We start from the raw sequence: 16,632 nt of genomic DNA on the forward strand, positions 1-16,632 counted from the left end.
TAAAAATAAAACAAGATTTTTTCCCTCGTAAATCCCCTCAGCCTTTTCAATTAACAACCTATAGATAAAACAGGACAAGACAGAATTTCTTTAATTAACGTTTGTTGAGCTTTTTTGATTGAGGGCTCCTCTCTTGAACACCAACTCCTAGTTAACTGTCTTACCTTCAGAGAGAGGTTGTAACAGTGGGAATGTGGCATTTAAAAAGAGTAAGGCTCTCCACCCGCTCTTTCTCTCAGATACACACACTGTCTCTTAGGACAGTCATTAAATGGTGTGGACTTAGGTATAAATAAGCCAAGAGTTAAATGCCACTGGCCTTAGCTGTGCTATGGATTTTACATGGGAATTAGATGTTAAACCTGTTCTCACACTATCTGTTCCAGATGCACCAACTTCCTTATTTTTCTTTAAAGAGACCAAGCACACCTCTGCCTGCAGTTCTTTGCATTGGCTGTTTCCTTTCCCTTTCCCAGAACATTCTTACTCAGCTAACAGTGTGGCACCCTCCCTCACTTCCTTTAGATGTCTACTCCCGTCACCTTATCAGTGAACCCTTCCCTGACCATCTTCTGAAAAATGGCAAACCCAGCTCTCACCTGCAGCTCTCCTGTCCCCTCATCTTGCTCTATTTTGTCCAACTGCACTTCTGTCCTTACTTGACAGAGCATAAATATCCTTGTTCTGTCTGCTTCACCCTGCTAGAATCCATGAGGGCACTCATGGTTTTGTCCACTGCTGCATCTCCAGCATAAAGAACAGTGCCCGAGACAATAAATAACAATAAACAGTGACAATAATTTATTTAAGAATAAATGTTGAATGAGTTAAATGACCCAGAGGAAGGAAATAGCATTCGAGATTTTTTGTAGCCTCCATTTCTATGATTAAGTAGGAGCTACTGGAGCACCTGGGTGGCTCAGTCGGCTAAGCATCCGACTTTAGCTCAGGTCATGATCTCACTGTTTGTGGGTTCGAGCCCCACCAGAGCCTGGAGCCTGAATCCGTGTCTCCCTCTCTCTCTGACCCTCCCCTGCTCATGCTGTCTCTCTCTCTCTCTCAAAAATAAATAAAACTTTAAAAAAAATTTTTTAAAGTAAATAGGAACTACCATCACTGTGATGCAACTAAAACAGAGGAAGGAAATTGGTGTTAAGAAAGGCTTCGCTGAGCTAGGAACCCCTGAGTGGAGAAGCCAAGGAAGTATGCTAACTAGGCATTGAGCACAGGGGGGTGAACTGCTTCATGTGTGTTCTCTCTCCAATTCTCACAATACTCACAATGTGACAGAACAGATAAAAACGGGGGGCTTTGAAAAGTTAGGTTGCGTGCACAGGGTAAGTGGATAAGGGCAGAACTCCGAGTCAGATGTGCCTCTCTCTGACTCCGGGGACTGCTGCCCTCTATTCTGACACCACCGGGTCTGGGTGTACAGTCACTGACAGCAGGGACACTGAGTATCCTAAGCTCCCTCCCCTACACACCTTCTTAGGTACACCCATGCTCCTCTACTAGTCAGCCTGTAAGATAGAGCTGGTATGCACTTTAGAAATGAAGAAACTGAGGCGTGCGTAAAGGTGAGCTGATTTTCCTAAAAGTGCTGTTGCTTTGGACATTCCTTTCTTATGTTCTTAACACAGTTTTGTACTTTGGGTCTCCCTCACTAAACCCCCAGCTACTTTAGGGTAGAAACTCTGTCTGATCACTTAATATACCCAGCACATGGGTCTGGCCCATTGTGAGTGTCCCCATAGAACTGAACTGAAACTAATTGCTTAACATACATGGATTTTTTTTCCTACCGCACCATACTTCCTTCCATCTCCTTAACTGTGTAACCAAACAATCTACTTGGGCCAAATGTCCCTCTCCCACATAGCAATTTGCTATCTTCCATTCCCCCCGGCCTGGAATTCTGCCCTCAGGATATCCTTTTGGCTTATTCCTACATATAGGCAGGGTACCATGTCTGCAGGGGGTGGTTCTCTTTCACCACAATGCATGTCCAGGCGCACCTCAGAGATGTTGTGGGTTGGGCTCCAGACCACCACAACAGAGCAAATGTTAACGATAAAGTGAGTCAGATTTTTTGGTTTCCCAGTTCATATAAAAGTTGTGTTTATACTGTGGTCTATTAAGCATGAAACATGTCGTAAGAATGCACATACCTTAATTTAAAAATCTGTTGCTAAAAATGCTAACCATCATCTGAGCTTTAGTGCATCATAATCACAGATCACCATAATGAATAATGAAAAAGTTTGAAATAGTTTGAGAACTACCAAAATATGATACAGAGACATTAAGTAGGAAAATGTTCTTGGAAGAACGGTATTGATAGGCCTGCTTGATGCTAAGTTGTCACAAACCTACTTGTCAAAAATGCAGTGTCTGTGAATTGCAATAAAACAAAGTGCAGTAAAACAAGGTACACCTGTATTTGATGGGCATCTCGGAAGATCTGCAGGTGAAAACTGGATCTTGTGACTGGATGGGGCAGAGCCTGAAGCTGTCTACTTAGAGAAGGGAATATGAGTGGTCCCAGGGATACACAGGCTCCTTTTCAAATGGTGGTGTGGAAGCAGGGGGAAAGGTTGATCAGAACAAAGCTACAGGAAAGGTTTGCTTTGCATCTTTGCCTAGATGCATTTGCATCAAGAAACCTGGTCATCAATATGTTATTTGAGATGGATCAGCTAATCTTTCTGAACCTGACTTTTCTCCTTAACCCTTTTGTGTCTTTTGTCAATCAACAGTGCATTTTCCATTTCGCTGCCTGATTTAGGTAAGTGACATCAACTTACTACTGGCACAAAACTACTCAGTATTGGCATATTCAGGGGCAGGAAAAGAGAAGTAGTAATCCTTCCTTCATTCCATATTTAATCAAAGTTTGACACATAAAGATCAAAGACAACATTTTATCCAACAGGATTACTTACTTTGCGGAAGATGAGTAACATTTCTCAAGTGCCTACTATTTACCAGGCCTCTTAGAATCCTAGAAAAATAGTATCTTTTTAGGGAGGCCGTAGGACCTACATCCACATCTCTTGAGTGATCTGGGATTTGTACTCAAGTCTCTCTGATTACAAAGCTGTGCATTATACATTACACCACACAGCCTCTTGTAGAATCTGACGGTCAAATCATCCTAGTTAAGACAGAAGTTGGACCTGTTCACATTGTAGTACACATACTAATTGAATCAAAGATGGGTCACTGGAATATTCTTGGCTATAAAAACAATACACAGATTAGCACATTGCCTCACACACAGTATGATCTCAGTACATGTTCAGTAAGTTGAATCTGCCAAAAAAAGAGGGCCATGTGGTGTTTGTTGGTTTTTGTTTGTAAGCCTTAGCCATGGTGGTACTTTGATTTCACTCTGATTAGGCAACTCAAATGTATATTGTATTCCAGAAATTGGAGTTTGCTGTACTAAATAACAAGTGAAGGTTCTATAAATCAACCTGGTAAAATCATGGGTCCCCTCAAATTTCCTTGGTCCATGTAAAAATCCAAAAAGCCAACTCAGAATAGACATGCATTGTACTCCCAAATTTATGAATAATCAAATGTGAATTATAAATAATTATACTAAGAAGGTCTCAAATTCATTCAAGTGGCAAATCACTTAAACATGGAGTTCTATGTAGAGCAGCAAGAAATGTGACTATCTAAACTGAAAATGTCTACTTAGAATTATGCACTAAGATTGAATTTTATGCTAGATTATTATAGAACAGCAGTTACCAATGGTTTGAGATAAAAATTAAGGAGGAAAAAACATGGATGTTTTACTTAAATGTCTTTTTCCAGAATTTTGGAAAAGTCCTCTTACTGTTCTCAAAGTAAAACATCTTTGCCAAGTTCCAGGATGATGGGAAACTACTCTAAAGATGACCCTTTCAGCAATTCATATTTTCTGAAAATATGCATGAAATTAAATTGAGACAAATATATACATATGTATTTGAGATACTGGGCAGCCACTATTTAATCTCTCAATTGAATTTCTTCCCAAATGGAGATTCTTTGTGTTCTTTTATCCTTCCAGCCTGTCTGTATTCTGGGAGCAGATTTTGATAAAACAGACATGGGGATGGATGTACCTAGATAATTGGGTATTATGGATACTTGTGGATAATTTAGAAGGCCCAGAAGTTTGTATCAGCCATGCCTAATAATGGACTATTTTGTTCCCGTCCTGATCCTAGAACTTAGGTCTCAGGAAGGTATTATCTATGATAACGTGGATATAAATGAAAAGGAGTCAAGGTAAGTCATTTAACCTCATTGGTCATCCCTTCTGATATTTAACCCATTTCCTGGTGCTTTGTTAAATATGGTCAGAGGGCCACCTCTTCAGAGCCTTAGAAACTAGATGAAAAGTCAGATTCTGATGTCCCTTCCCTCACTAAGAAGGGAAAACAGTGAATAACGTAGATGATCTAATAGTAGTAGGTGATTCAGAAGTCACTAGAGCTTTGGAATCTGTTTCTTATCTTTGAATCTAGAGACTTGAAACTCATTTTAATGCAACATACCCTGATTTCATAACCTCCTATGTACAAGGTAACACAGAGGATAGCAAGCAGTATTTTACAGAACCTCTGTTCTCAAAGACAAAGTAACCATCTATCAAGAAAGAAACCATGCTGAAACTCGGTGCCCACTCTCTAGCTCCTTGTTATCTGTCCTTTCACTCTCAACTAAATGACTGCAAATACAGGTCTCCTCTAAATGACTGCAAATACAGGTCTCCTCTACACATCTTTGATTCATTTAGGGTTCTAATTTTTTGGTACTTATAAACACTATTGCTATAAATATTCTTTTTTTTTTTTTTTTTTTTTACAAATAGTTTATTGTCAAATTAGTTTCCACATAACACTCAGTGTTGCTATAAATATTCTTATGTCTTCTGTATGTCCAAGAATTTTCCCTGGAGATGCTTAGAAGGGAAGAGAAATGCAGAAGGGAATGCAGATTTGTACGAAAATGCCAACTTGTTTTCCAAAGTGGTTGTGCCATTTTACACTCTTCCTGGCTGTTTGTAAGGGGAATGTTGATCCACGTTTTTACCAACACTTAGCACAGAAAGAATTCTTAATTTTTGCCAATTTTGTGATGTAAAATACTAAGTGTTGAACCCCTTTTAATATTCATATTCATCTTTCCTTGTATAGAAGACCTGTCCATACCTTTTCTTTTTTCCTATTGCGCTAATGGTCTTTTTATTTCTTATTTATAGATTTTTCATGCATTCCAGATACCATCCCTTTGTCAGTTATATATGTTGTAGACACCTTCTCCCACATTGTAGCTTGACTTCACAACATTGTTCCTGGTCTTCTAATGAATAGAAGTTCTGAATTATAATGCATCTGAATTTACCAATTGGTTATTGCCTTTTGCTTCTTTTAAAGAAATCTTTATCCCAAGATCATTTTCTTCTAAAACTGCTGAAGTTTTTGCCTTTTACATTTAAACCTGAGATATATCTAGAACTGATTTTTGTGTTTTGGTACTATAATGAAGTAGTGATCCAATTAAATTTTTTTCCCATGTGCATAAATGGTTAATTGAATAGTTCCACCTTTCCCCATGGATGTACAGTGTCATCTTTGTCATACCACATTTCTATGTCTGAAAGTCTGTGTCCAGGCTCCCTATTCCAGTATCCTTCCCATGTTAATAGCCTGCTGCTATGAAAAAGTAGCTAATAAGATTAGTACACTACGGGGGTCCTGGATGGCTCAGTCAGTTAAGCATCTGACTTTGGCTCAGGTCATGATGTCACCGTTCATGAGATCGAGCCCTGCCTCAGGCTCTATGCTGAGAGCTTGGAGCCTGCTTGGGATTTTCTCTCTCCCTCTTTCTCTGCCCCTCCTCCACTTGTGTTTTTTTTTTTTCCCCCTCTCTCTCTCTCAAAAAGAAATAAACATTAAAAAAAGATATATAAAATAAACTACCCTGAGAAAATAGTTGCTATCAGTGTCTTGACATGTTTTAAGACATTCATGCCTAATGTACAGTCAAGTTCTATCAGTGTTCTAAGTGTACTTTAGAAAAATATGACTTCTCTGTTTGGTACAACAATCAACATAGGCTCTTTAAATCATTCTCTCATTAAAATCTATAGATTTATGAATTTTTAGATGTTTGACCCATCAATATTTGAAAGAAATAGCTTGAAATATCACACAAACATGGTAAACTTGTCAGTTTCTTCCTAAAGTTCTATCATTTTTTGTTTTATATATTCTGAGGCTCTTTTGTTAGTTGCTTACAAAATTAAAAATACTTTATAGTGAACTGACTGTTTCTTATATGGTAGAGGTCTCTATCTCTAATACTATTAATAATAAAAATAATACATAGCTCTTATTGGGGTCAGTAACTGTTATATGCATTTAATATGTATTACTTCACTCAGTTGTCCCAACAATCCCATGAAGTAGATATTATTATTATACAAACATTTCAGAAGAGGCACTAAGGCATAGAGGTTGTTACTTGCCCAAGCTCACACAGCTAATAAGTGTAGGAACAGGATTCAAACCCAATCCATTAGTGAAAAGTTACTACTATACAGTGTCGTATCTCCCAGTGATGTTCTTTCCAAACGTCTAATTTGCTTGATATGTATCTATTGGAACTTTCGTTTAGTTAGGATTTCCCTACTATATTTTTAATCCTTTAATGTTCTGTTTTCCATAGTCTCACTCATTGGGTCTTGAATAAATGCATAGAGCTGCATTTGGCTTTAAAAAAAATCCAATATAAGAATCTGTCTTAACTCCTACCTTGACCTTGGCATAAGGTTCAATCTTATGAAATACTGTGGTGCTGACACTAGCATTTTCCACAGGACAAACTTGCCATTTGTGCTTGCATACTGCTTGCTGCTGTCTGGTTTCAGCTTATTTGGTGGGGGCTTTTAAGGTACTATGTGCAGTACTTACTCTAAGTATAAACAGTAGCAATTTTTTAAAACACATGTATCTAGTAGGTTTGTACTGGGAGGGCCCTTTCATGATACTCTTCTGCCCTACTGCTAAATGACGAAGTCCAAAACTCTGAGCAAAAGGACAAGGTAATCAGAGCTATACTTCAGGAAGAGTAAATGGATCCTTCTGCAGAATGCTTTGGAGAGAAAGTATGAAGTAAAACATATGTTAAAATGTCATTATAATCACTGGAGTGAAAGATGATCAAATATTTAGGGTGGCAAAAGAAATAAAGGAGAGGAGAGATTTCAGAGGAGCACTTAAGTGGATTTTGTTAAACTGTGAAGTCCTCTAGTGGAAACCACATCTTCATCTCTCTTATCCGCGTCCTAATATAGCACTTAGATGATGGCAGGTACCCAAGGAATATTTTGTGAATAAGTGATGTTTACCAAATCAGCCCTATCAAATTCTGACCAAGATCTTTTTCATGTGATAGAGTAAATCTTCTGTAGTTTGGCTTCACATAAACTAATTATTAAAGGCATTTGTAGCAGACAGAACACTAATGGAAATTAGCAGAAGGGAGAGGGAAGACAATACCTGAATTCTTTCTTTTTAAAAAAATTTAACGTTTGTTTATTTTTGAGAGAGAAAGAGAGACACAGCACGAGCTGGTAAGGGACAGAGAGACACAAGATCTGAAGCAGGCTCCAGGCTCTGAGCTGTCTGCAGAGCCTGGCGCAGGGCTCAAACCCACAAACAGCAAGATCATGACTTGAGTTGAAGTTGGATGCTTAATTGACTGAGCCACCCAGTGCTGAAACCTGAATTCTTAAAACTTGGCTAGTTTTCTTGTCACACCTTGGTAGATAGGTATTAGGTTGAGGAGAAGCCTAAATAGCTCTAGGTTAAATTGTCACTAGATCTTCCAGACCTCTGCTTTTTATTTGCTTTTGTTCAATAAATTGTCTCCTAGAGATTTAGCAAGGGAAGGAAGAAGAGGGGGATCTTGAAAAGGTCACTGGTATGGCTTCTACATCATGGCACCAGTGAGACCTGTGGCATATCCTCTTCTCTGAACCTTAGTTTCTTATACGGTAATACAAATCCTCATCCTGCCAGATTTATTAAGCTAATTAGATCCCTAGAAAAGCTAAAATAAATTGACAAAAGGACAAAGAGTGGGCCATAATGTTCACATGGCTAGCATGGATAGAAATTGGTATGCCCTCTCTGAAAGGATAACTTGGCAATATGTATCCAAAATGCCCACACCCTTTACCCAGTAATTCCACTTCAAGTAATAAGCTCTGGTAAAAAAAAAAAAAAAAAAAGGAAACATAAAGAAAAACATTTATGCATAAAAATGTGTATCTCAAGAGTATTTATAAAAAGATGTTTCAAACCACCCACCCAAATACTGAAAAATATAGTAATCTGCCAAGTATACGATAGTACTCAACACGACCTTTTTACATTATATGCTAAATATATACTGAAGAATTTCTAATGACACAGAGAAGTGCTTATTACACTATAATAAAATTGAAAAATAGATTGCAAAATTGTATATATAGTATGATCTCAATTCAGTTTTTAAAAGTGCTTGGCAAGATGTTTTAAAGGAAACTTAGATGTCTTGGAGAGGTCAGATTATGCTTTTTTTGTCTCCTTTCTACATCTTCAGATTTTTTAAATACTCCAAATTGTAGCAGTGCTTGCTGTGAAAACTAAATTCGTTAACACGTAAAATGCCAGCATAAAACTTGACACATAGGTCCTCAAAAAGTTTTAGTCCCTTCTATGAAACCCTCCCCCTCCCTGCATCCTTTTCTTTTTCTTTGAATGATCTTTGTTAAAAAAAATTATTACTAAAAATTCCATAGAAAAATAAATAGAATCTTATAACGAACCCTCATGTACCCATTACCCAGCTTTAAAAATTACCAGTTTATGGCCAACTTTGTTTATACTGTCACCTACCTCCCAATCTCCAGTATTTTTTAAATTAACATACAGTATTATATTATTTTCATGTGTGTAATATAGTGATTCAACAATTCTATACCTTACTTAGTGCTTACCATGCATGGTAAGTGTACTTTTAACCTCTCTTACCCACCCCCCCATGCACCCACCTCTCCTCTGGTAACATTCAGCTCTCTAATAGGTAAGAGTCTGTTTTTCACTTTGTCTTTTGTTGTTGTTGTTCATTTGTTTCTTAAATTCCACATCTGTGTTAAATCATATGGTGTTTGTCTTTCTCTGACCTATTTGACTTAGCATCATACTTTCTAAATCCATCCATGCTATTTCAAATGGTAAAATTTCATTCTTTTTATGGCTGAGTAGTATATCTGTGTGTGTGTGTGCGCGCACACACGCATGTGTGCATACATGTTTTTCACACTACTTTTTGTGGTGGTTACATACCACTTCTTTATCCATTCATTTATCGATGGACACTTGGGCTGCTTCCGTCTCTTGGCTGTTGTAAATAATGCTGCAATAAATATAGGGTGCATCTGTGTTTTTTGAATCAGTGTTTTTAATTTTTTTGGGTAAATACCCAGTAGTAGAATTACTGGATCATATGGCAATTATATTTTTAATTTTTTGAGGAATCTCCATAATGTTTTCCACAGTGGCTGCATGAGTTTGCATTCCCAGTGACAGTACATGAGGGTTCCTTTTATCCACAACCTCACAAACACTTGTTGTTTCTTGTGTTTTTAATTTTAGCTATTCCAACAGATGTAAGGTGGTATTTCATGGTGGTTTTGGTCTGCATTTCCCCTCTGGTGAGTGAGATTGAGCATCTTTTCATGTGTCAGTATGTCTTCTTTGGAGAAACATCTGTTCTGTCTTCTCATTTTTATTTGGATTGATTAGGTTTTTTGTTTTTTGATGTTGGGATGTAGGAGTTCTTTATATATTATGGATACTAATCCTTTATCAGATACACCATTTGCAAATAGCTTCTCCCATTCAGTAGGCTGCCTTTTAGTTTTGTTTCCTTGGCTGTGCAGAAAGAAGCTTTTTATTTTGATGTAGTCCCAATAGTTTATTTTTCCTTCTATTTCCTTTGCCTCAGGGGACAGATGTAGAAAAATGTTGATACAGCTGATGTCTGAGAAATTACTACCTGTGCTTTCTTCTAGAACTTTTATAGTTTCAGGTCTACACTTATGTCCTTAATCCATTTTGAGTTTATTTTTGTGTGTGTCATAAGAAAGTGGTCCAGTTTCATTGTTTTGCATATAGCTGTCCAGTTTTCCCAACACCATTTGTTGAAGACATTTTTTCCCATTGTATATTCTTTATTCCATATCAAAGATTAATTGACCATAAAATTGTGAGTTTATTTCTGGATTTTCTGTTCCATTGATGTATGTGTCTGTTTTGTGCCACCATCTACTGTTTTAATTCCTATAGCTTTGTTAGTATATTTTGAAATCTGAGCTTGTGTTACCTCCAGTTTTGTTCATCTTTTCAAAATTGCTCAGGCTATTTGTGGTTCTTTGTGGTTGTATACAAATTTTAGGATTGTTCTAGTTCTGTGAAAAATTGCTGTTGGTATTTTGACAGGATTGCATTAAATTTCTAAATTGCTGTGGGTAGTATGGGCATTATACAATATTGATTATGTCAATCCATGAGCATGGAATATCTTTCCATTTGTTTCTGTCAGAGATTACAAGTCTTTCATCTCCTTGGTTAAGTTTATTCCTATTTGTTTTTTGTGCAGTTATACATGGGATTGCTTTCTTAATCTTTCTGCTGCTTCGTTAATAGTGCATAGAAATGTAACAGACTTTGGAATATTGATTTTGTGCTCTGTGATATTACTGAGTTTATTTATCAGTTCTTATCATTTTTTGGTGGAATCTTTTGGGTTTTCTGTATATAGCATCATGTCGTCTGCAAATAGTGAAAGTTTTACTTTTTTCTTACCAATCTGGATGCTTTTTATTCCTTTTTCTTCTCTGATTGCCATGGCTAACATTTCCAGTATTCTGTTAAATAAAAGTAGTAAGAGCAGATATATGTGTCTTGTTCCTGATCTTAGACGTAAAGTTCTCAGTTTTTTACCAATAAGTTAGGATGATGTCAGTTGTGGGTTTTTCACTTATGGCCTTTATTGTGTTGAGGTATGTTCTTTCTAAACCTACTTTGTTGAGGGATTTTATCATGCATGGATGTTGTACTTTATCAAATGTTTTATCTGCATTGTTGAAATGATCATATGGCTTTTATCCTTTTTCTTGTTGCTGTGACATACCATGCTGATTGATTTGTGAATATTGAACCATCCTTGCATCCCAGGAATAAATTTCACTCCATCAAAAAACGACTAGAACTGATAAATGAATTCAGTAAGATCAGAGTACAAAAGTGAATTTTAATGTATTGTGGGATTGATTCAGTGTGCTAATATTTCGTTGAGGCCTTTTACATCTATTTTCATCAGAGATATTGATCTGAAGTTCCCTTTTTTGTAGTATCTTCATTTGGTTTTGGAATAAGGGGAATGCTGGCCTCATAGAATGGATTTGGAAGCTTTCTTTACTCTTCTGGGTTTTTTTTTTTTTGATAGTTTCAGAAGAATAGATATTAATTCTTCTTTGAATGTTTAGTAGAAGTCACCTGTGAAGCTATCTCGTCTTGAGCTTCTGATTTTTGTTTTGAGTTTTTTGTTTTTGTTTTTATTTTTTTAATTACAGATTCAGTTTCTTTGCTGGTAATTAATTTGTTCAAATTTTCTATTCTTAAGTTTTGGTAGGTTATATGTTTCTACAAATTTTTTCCATTTCTTCTAGGTTTTCCAATTCATTGGCATATAATTTTTCATAATATTCTCTTATAATCTTTGGTATTTCTGCATTGTCATTTCTCTTTCATTACTAATTTTATTTGAGTCTTCTCTTTTAGGAGTCTAGCTAAATGTTCTTTATCAATTCATTGATCTTTTCAAAGAAGCCCCTGCTGGTTTCATTGATCCTGTCTTTTTAAAAAATTTTCTATACTGTTTATTTCTGCTCTAATATTTATTATTCCCTTCCTTCTACTAGTTTGGGGTTTTCTTTGTTCTTTTTCTACCTCCTTTGGGTGTAAGATGAGGTTACTTATTTGAGATTTTTCTTTTTTTTTAATTTTATTTCTTATTTTTATTTTTTCAAGTTGGAAACCTTTTCCTTTTTTTAAATTTTAGTTTATTGTCAAGTTGGTTTCCATATAACACCTAGTGCTCATCCCCACAAGTGCCCTCCTCCATGCCCATCACCCTCCTCCCCCCCCACACCCATCAGAGACTCTTGTATGCTGAGAACTGAGGACTGACGGGTGAGATTTTTCTTGCTTCTTGAGGTAGGCCTGTGTTGCTATAAGCTTCCCTCTTAGAACAGCTCTTGCTACATCCCAAAGATTTTGAACCATTGTGTTTTCATTTTCATTTCTCTCCATATATTTTTTTTTCCTCTTTGACTTCTTGGTTGACCCATTCATTGTGTATTAGCACGTTATTTAACCTCCATGTATTTGTATTTTTTCCAGATGTTTTCTTGTGGTTGATTTTCTAGTTTCATGGTGTCTTAATCAGAAAAGGTGCATACTATGACTTTGATCTTCTTGAATTTGTTGAGACTTGTTTTGTGGCCTAATATGTGATCTGTGCTGGAGAATGTTCCATGTGCACTTGAAAAGAATGTGTATTGTTTTAGGATGGAATGTTCTGAATGTATCATTTAGATATATCTGATCCAATGTGTCATTCAAAGCCACTGTGTCCTTAGGGATCTTCTGTTTAGATGATCTGTCCATTGATAGTAATTCAATATTACTATCAATTACTTGTTATTATCTGCTCTAGGTATTTGGGTGTTATCATGTTGGGTGCATAAATATTTATAATGGTTTTATCTTCTTGTTTGATCCCTTTATGATTATACAGTGTCCTTTGTCTCGTTACAGTTTTTGTTTTAAAGTCTATTTTGTCTGATAAAAGCATTGCTACCCTGGCTTTCTTTTCACTTCCATTTTCATGATAAATGGTTTTCCATCACTTCACTACCAATCTGCAGGTGTCTTTAGGTCTAAAATAGGTCTTTTGTTGGCAGTATATAGATGGGTCTTGCTTTTTTTTTTTTTTAATCCATTCTTTCACCCTGTGCCTTTTGATGGGAGTGCTTAGTCCATTTAAATTCAAAGTAATTTTTGATAGCTATGTATTTATTGCCATTTTGTTATTTGTTTTGTGGTTGTTTTTGCAGTTTTACTCTGTTCATTCTCTTGCTCTCTTCTCCCAAAGTTTGCTGGCTTTATTTAGTGACATACTTGGATTCATTTCCTTTATTCTTTGTCTATTACTAGTTTTTTATTTGTGGTTACCATTTTGTTTATATATAATTATCTTTTGCATACAGCAGTCTATACTTTGTTGATGGTTGCTTAAGTTTGAACCCATTCATTACTCCCTCCCATTTTATGTATATGGTATCATATTTCACATCCTTTTATTTTGTGAATCTCTTGACTGATTTTTATAGATATACTCATTTTAACTACTTTTGTGCTTCCTACTTTTCTTACTCCTACTTATGGTCTTTCCTTTCCATTCAAAGAATCCCCTTTAGTATTTTTTATAGGGTTGGTTTAATGATCATTAATTCCTTTACCTTTTATTGTCTGGGAAATTCTTGATTTCTTCTTCTATTCTGAATTCTAGCCTTGCTAGATATAGTAGTATTCTTGGCTGCAGGGTTTTTTCTTTCAGTACTTTGAATGTATCATCTCACTCCTTTCTGGCCTGCCAGGTTTCTGCTAAAAAATCAGCTGATAGCCTAATGGAGTGTCCCTTCTATGTAACTGTTTTCTTTTCTCTTGCTGCTTTTAAAGTTCTCTCATCACTCTTTTTTGCCATTTTAATTGCTGTGTGCCTTGTTGTGGACCTCATTGGTTTGATTTTGTTGGAAATTTTCTGTGCTTTCTGGATCTGAATGTGTTTCCTTCCCTATCTTCAGGAAACTTCCAGCTATTCTTTCTTCAAGTAAATTTTCTGCCCCTTCTTCCTTCTCTTCTCCTTCTAGGATCCCAATGAAGTGAACGTTAACGCACTTGATCTGTTACTAAGTTCCCTAAGTCTCTTTATTTTTTCCCCTGTCTCCTGTTCAGCTTGATTGCTTCCCATTACTTTGTCTTCCAGGTCTCTGATCAGTTACATTGCTTCCTCTAGCCTACCCTTTATTCCATGTAATATATTTTTAATTTCAGTTATTGAGTTCTTCATCTCTGATTGGTTCATTTTATGTTTTCTATCTCTTTGTTGAGGGTCTCACTGGGGTCCTCCACTCTTTTCTCAAGTCCAATATCTTTATGACCATTACTTTAAATTCTCTACCAAGCATACTACTTATTTCCATTTTGCTTAGATCTGTTACTGGTTTTGTCCTGTGCTTTCATTTGGGACACGTTCCTGTCTCCTTTTGTCTAACTCTACGTGTCTGTTACTTTGTGTTACAAAAGTTAGGCCCATCTCCTGCTTTGGAAAGTAGTGGCTTTATGAAGAAGGGGCCCTACAGTGCCCCCTACAGGGTAGTGTTCCCTGTTCACCAGAACCTGGTGCTGCTGGGGTCTCTCTTTTTTGTGTTGCATGAGCCTTGCTGCTGTGGCTGAGGTGCATTTGTCTTAAGTCCAGTCATCTGCAATGGCTCTCTACCTATTGTAGGCAAGGTTTGGTCCCTCTGTTATTAGGCCAGACTGGGGCTGCCTTGGGTTTGAGTTGACTCAGACCAGGCATTTGCTAGAGATGCAATAGTACTAAACTGCAGTATAGTTTCCCTGTGTTGTCCTGAGAAGCTTGCTGGTGGACAGGGCCTGCAATCATACCAGATGTGTGCCCCCAGCCACAGTCTGACTGGTGTGTAGGATTATTTTCCCCTCTTGGAGCAGGAGTCACTTTGCAGTGTGCTGGGCCCTGTTGGGTCTGCTTACACACTGTCAGGCTTGTGGTACTGCTTTGGATAGGCTCTAACCAAGTGCATATTGGAGATACAGGTCAACAGAACAAGGCAGGGGTGGGTGTGGTGCCAGCAATCTGCCCTGTGTGCTGTGAGAGGGGACCTACAAACTCACAGGCCTGGTTGTAGGGGGCAGATCCACAGAAGTGTGTGGGGATGGGGCAATTGGTGTTAGCAAAGTAGTGTTCACAGCACTGGTTCCCATAGATGTCAAGTCTGGGGGGAGTAGAGGAAATGGTGACCACCTGCTCCTTTGCTCCTGAAGAAGATCCCTGTCCATTCAGCACATGTTCCGAGATTAGTAAACAATTATGTTTCCCTTACACCCCAGCTGTTTTTTAAACTGCTGCTTCTATGCTGTATTTCCTTGGAGCTATTTGCTGTGCTATCTCTTTAAGGAAAAGGACACCACTTCCTCTAGCCCTCTTGGTTCTCCCAGAGTTGATCCCCCTGATTATTTTAAAGTTACAGGTGTTAAGCCTAACTGAATGTAAGAACTCATGAAATTTGGCCCTCAAGATTTCAAAGCTAAATGTTTTGGGCCAGGGGTGGGGTGGGTTCATCTTCCCCATGCCTGGGGTGTCTGTTTCTTTCCTTGCTCCTTGCCTGCAGCATCCCTCCCTCCTGTGTACAGTCCTGAGGGTCTGTTTAGCTTCCTACAGAGACTCTGCCCTTCTGAGCCTCTTCAGTATGGTCTCTTCTTTCCATTTAGCTGTAGAGAATCTGTTTTGTCAGTTTCAGATCATTTTATGGTTTTTTTACACTGATGTGGACATTACCTGCTTGTATCCATGGGACCAGGTGAGCTTAGGGTCTTCCTACTCCACCATCTTCCCTGGCTTTTCCCTGCATCCCTTTCTACTAATGTTAAACACTAGTTAGATTAGTCTTGTCTCACGGTAATGATTAATATTAGTCACGTTTTAAAGGCAAAGAAACTGAGGCTCAGAAAGGGAAATGTGATTATAAGCAGGTTGATCTCTTGCTTCTGGTTTCAAATTTGGATCACCTCACATCAGAGATGAGCAAACTATGGCCTGTAGGCCAAAACAGCCGGCTACCTGTTTTGGTAAATACAGTCACAACGGCAGAGTTTACTAGTTACCATAGAGATGGTATATAGCTTGCAAAGCTTCAGATATTCACAATGTGGCCTTGACACAGATTATCCAAATATACTTCTAGATGACATTTTAAATTTTTTGTAAGCATAGTTGTCCAAAAAGTGCCGACATTTCCATATATGTTTTAGTTCAGTCTTTATCTACTTGCTCAAAATATTTTTCTCCTCAGAAATGAAGATAAACTAAAAACCTGGAAGCCCAAATTTTTGATGGCAAAGGAAAAGAAAGAGAAAAAAGGTGCTGAAGAATCTGAAAGGTAGGTACAGAGGCGCATTTACATTACAGTTTATCTGCTGAAATTTATACCTCTTACTAGCTGTGTGACCTTAGGCAAGTTATTAAATAATTTGATTTTCAGGTTTCTCATCTATAACATGAGAATAATAGCACCTATATTTTAGTATGTATAGTTGAGAAGATTAAGAGAGAGAAAGAATATGAAAATGTAAAGTGCCACACACATTTATTTTCATCATCATTGTCCATACTTTTGGTGGATAGGGAGTAAGGAAAGATTTCAAGCTAGCCTTT

At 37.3% G+C, this 16,632-nt stretch overlaps 1 protein-coding gene across 1 annotated transcript in view; it reads left to right on the forward strand.

Moving 5' to 3' along the window:
• The window catches only part of FYB2 (FYN binding protein 2), a 121,070-nt gene that overhangs the window by 98,419 nt on the left and 6,019 nt on the right, over window positions 1–16,632 (forward strand). The window contains 3 exon segments of the mRNA XM_077760769.1: window positions 2,757–2,785; window positions 4,224–4,284; window positions 16,271–16,357. Of these exon segments, the coding sequence (XP_077616895.1) occupies window positions 2,757–2,785; window positions 4,224–4,284; window positions 16,271–16,357 (177 nt within the window).

This window comes from Crocuta crocuta, unplaced genomic scaffold (genome assembly GCF_008692635.1).
Source record: "Crocuta crocuta isolate KB4526 unplaced genomic scaffold, BGI_CrCroc_1.0 scaffold559, whole genome shotgun sequence".
Lineage (NCBI taxonomy): Eukaryota > Metazoa > Chordata > Mammalia > Carnivora > Hyaenidae > Crocuta > Crocuta crocuta.